General features: G+C 50.8%; 1 protein-coding gene across 2 annotated transcripts in view; it reads left to right on the top strand.

The window, feature by feature from the left end:
• Positions 1-3,942, top strand: part of plppr3b (phospholipid phosphatase related 3b) — a 14,178-nt gene extending 10,236 nt beyond the window's left edge. For both annotated transcript variants that reach the window (XM_026157843.1, XM_026157844.1), the window contains exons 3-8: positions 154-339; positions 859-985; positions 1,077-1,272; positions 1,368-1,425; positions 1,773-1,946; positions 2,506-3,942. In XM_026157843.1, coding sequence (XP_026013628.1) covers positions 154-339; positions 859-985; positions 1,077-1,272; positions 1,368-1,425; positions 1,773-1,946; positions 2,506-3,906 — 2,142 coding nt within the window. In that variant the 3' untranslated portion in view covers positions 3,907-3,942. The remainder of the gene's footprint in view (positions 1-153; positions 340-858; positions 986-1,076; positions 1,273-1,367; positions 1,426-1,772; positions 1,947-2,505) is intronic.

Here is a 3,942-nt window from a genome sequence, read left to right as displayed (position 1 = left end):
GCTTATCTTACAGAGGCTATGAAAGGATTCTGCTTCCTGTTTACACTACCTGTAAACTCAGAGCTACCGGTACATTTTGGCAGCACTTCCTGCCGTGTCGACAAGGATCAGATGATCCCATTAACAGATGTTTATCTGTTTTTCTGCATGCAGCTGCCCATTGTGGCTTCTTCTATGGTGTCGCTGTACTTCCTGGAGCTGACCGATGTGGTGAAGCCGGCTCAAGTGGGTTTCCGGTGCCACGACAGAGATTTGAGTATGCCGTACGTGGATGGAGGAGATGAGCTGATCCCACTGTTGATGCTTCTAAGCCTCGCCTTCGCTGGACCTGCTGCTTCAGTACCATAATTTATTAGAATTTATTGATTATGTAGGAATATGTTTTTAGTGATGGCGCACTTGCCTAATCGGATTGGAGGCTAAGAAGATGACTGGAGGTGATGCTTGGTATATGTGATTGATGGGTGGGTGGTTTAGTTTTTGAGTGGCTGAATGAAGGGTTGGTCGATGGATGAGTGATTGGTGGATGGTTGGTTGTTTGGTTGGATAGGTGATTGGTGGTTGGCCAATGACTGTTGAGTGGTTTAATAGGTGTTTGTAAGTTGGTAAGTGATTAGTTGCTGGTGGATGGGTGGGTGTGTGGTTGGATGGTTGATGGGGTACCCCGACTCTCCATTCTGACCTCACGAACAATGAAAATACCTCAGATGTTTGGAAGTCTTTGGTGTCTTTGGTTTCCTCACCTGTACATCTCCACCTGTGCATAAACTAGTATTTCATGTTTGGTGGTTGTAGAAAGTGGGCGGGGACAGCCTGTCCTGCTTCAAGCTGCTGAGGTGGATTTGTTTTGTGCCCCAGATTATGCTGGTGGAAGGAGCAATCTACTGCCTGCAGTCCCGTCTGAAACTCCGCCGAGCTGAGGGAAGCATCAACGCTGGCGGCTGCAGTTTCAACTCCTTCCTGAGGAGGACGGTCCGTTTCGTAGGTATAACTGTGTCTGCAGAACCTGCTGAACATCCACCTGTCTGTACCCTGTGACCTGCCACCAGTCTTACATGTCAAAAGTGTTCCTGCAGGTGTGCACGTGTTCGGCCTGTGTGCGACCGCGCTGCTCACTGACATCATCCAGCTGTCCACGGGGTACCACGCACCATTCTTCCTCACTGTCTGCAAACCTAACTATACTCTGGCGGGTGTGTCATGTGACAAGAATGCCTACATCACCACAGACATCTGCTCTGGGCAGGATGAGCACGCCATCATGGCTGCGAGGTGCTTGCCATACTTCCTGTTTGTGTCGCTGTTTGAAGTTTTCAGACTGATCATTGAGGCATGTTTTTTTTTTTTTTTTCTTCCTCTTCTTACAGAAAGACGTTTCCTTCCCAGCATGCAACTCTGTCAGCGTTTGCTGCTGTTTATGTTTCTGTAAGTGCGACAAAGAAAACCTTCCCACAGAAACAAGCTCGTGTGATTTTAGGTCCAGTGGTCAGAGTTCAGGTTCAGCCCAGAAATGCTGGGTCGGCCATGCTGCTTTTAACGCATGTAAATTAAAAGCTGATTTTAGACTCGGATTAAAGTTAAATTTTCCATCCCAGAATAAATTCATTTTACACAAAAATAAATAAGAATAAACAATGTTCACATTTTAAAAAATGTCTTTAGGAAATTGTGTCAGGTCTGCTTGTACTGCTCAGTTTTGTTTGTCTTGATAAAGATGTGTTGAATTTGCTGTATCATGGCATTCTCTGATGTTAGCTTCTGTTTCCTGTCAGATGTACTTTAATTCGACCATCTCAGACAGCACCAAGCTGCTCAAACCCGTGCTGGTGTTTGCATTTGCCATTGCTGCAGCGCTGACTGGCCTGACTCAGATCACACAGCATCGTAGCCACCCCATCGACGTCTATGTGGGCTTCCTCATTGGAGCCTTCATCGCCGCCTACCTGGTGAGATAAAGGACACATCTGGTGTGTGTTTCTGTCTGATGGAGCTCCAGAGTCTGCAGCTGTTGTCATGGACATGGCTTTGTGTTGGTGTTGTCATGGCGACTGCATCAGCTTAAACCGGAGGCTGATGGTAGATCAAAAACCAACAGCTCTGCAGCTCCAAGTGACTCAAATCTTGATTTAGCCAATAAGCTTCAGCCGAGGAGCTTCACAAAGAGATGATGGGCTGAATATCCAACTGAATATGAGGGAATATTAAACCTGCCAGCACAAAGAAACGTCTGAACAGCACCTAAAATACAGACAGAATCATTCAGCCTGAAAAACACAGCTAAGACTTTCAAATAATTCAAAGCCTGATTTAATAGAATATCATCCAAAGACACCGACTCAGTTGTTGAAACCGGGAGATTTAGTTGTTTTTGAAGAGGTTGGTAATAATGTAACAGATCTTGGTGCTGGTCTCTGAGGTTTGATCTGACGATTAGATCAGGTTTCAGAGTATTTTTGAGGTTTGTGACTCTCCAAAGACTCACAAGATTTTATTCTCCTCCGTCAGGCCCTTCACGCTGTCGCCAACTTCAAATCATCTGATGACATCACTCCACCCCCACCTCCTCCACCCCTAAAGGCAGACCCTCTCCGAGCACTGACTGAGCGGGGACACGAGTCGGTCTATAACAAAGGCCCTGCCTCTGCCTCAGAGAGTAACGATGAGATAGCAGCAGCTCCGGCTCCCATGGACCGGCTGGATGGCCTGGGGCCCCTGCAGAGGGAGAAGGGCTCAATGGGAAGTCTGAAGAGGGCCAGTGTGGATGTAGAGCTGCTGGCTCCCCGAAGCCCCATGGGAAAGGAGACCATGGTGACCTTCAGCAACACGCTACCAAGAGCTAGCATGAATGTAAATGGTGTACTGGGGGCCAACGATGCCTCTGAGGAGGCGGTGCAGCCGGTCCAGCCAGTGCAGCCAGTGCAGCGCCGTCTGAAGGCTGTTCAGGTGCCCATGGACCCTATGCGGTCACAGCAGCTGGTGTCGGAGTGGAAGCAGAAGTCGATGGAGATGCGAGGTATGGGTGTTCGGGACGAGGCAGAGCACGAAACCAGTGAAGACGGCTCTGAGGTAGGCTCTGTGGGGACTGACGATGGCGGTTCTCAAGCCCCGATCTACCAGCCTGCAGTGCATGCCGGGAGGGCAAACGCAAGTCGCAACCCCACTCCACCTCCAGGGGGGGCCAAAGCTGTGGCAACACCCAGACCCCCACAGATCCCAGAAGCAGGACCCCCACCGGTTTCTCCAAAAAGCGCCCTAACCCGAGCCAAGTGGCTCGCCATCCGGGAGAAGACAACCGGGGAGGCGTCCGGGCGTGGTGCTGCCAACCAGCCACGACTCATGCAAGTCATTGCCATGTCCAAGCAGCAGGGCCTCCTGCCGTCCTCGTCCTCTGGGGAGAAGTCCTCCGAAACCACATCCACCTGCTCTGCCATCTCCTCCGCTGCCGACTCGCCACACTACCGCCACCCCTTTGAGCAACCACGGGAGGGGCCAGGTATCATCACAGTGGATGCCCATGCACCCCACTATCCTGTTGTCCAAGTCCCGCTTCCTCCCCAGGCCCAGCCCCCATCAGGTAATGGTAACCCATGGGAGTGGGTGGGGGCATCCAATGGGGGAGACCCACGAGAAACCTACAACCTCTCTAACCTGAATCGAGGAGATTCGGCCAGCCGCAGCAGCAGCAGCTTCCACCCACGCCGCTCTGCCTCACCATGCGCCACTGTCGACCCTACCATATCCTCAAGCCCACCTCACCAGCAGGTAGAGATGTCATCAGATGCTCAGCGCAGGGAGATGGCCATGAGGCGCAAGACAGCACTGGTTCTGTTGGAGCGAGAGATCCGTAACCAGACTGAGCAGGAGAACTATTATAAGAGTCTGCAGGGACGGAGGTTCAAAGATTAGCCTGTTACCTTTCAAAATAAAAGCCTTACTCTGAAA

This window comes from Astatotilapia calliptera, chromosome 23, assembly GCF_900246225.1.
Source record: "Astatotilapia calliptera chromosome 23, fAstCal1.2, whole genome shotgun sequence".
Lineage (NCBI taxonomy): Eukaryota > Metazoa > Chordata > Actinopteri > Cichliformes > Cichlidae > Astatotilapia > Astatotilapia calliptera.
This window is presented reverse-complemented; position numbering and strand designations above follow the sequence as displayed.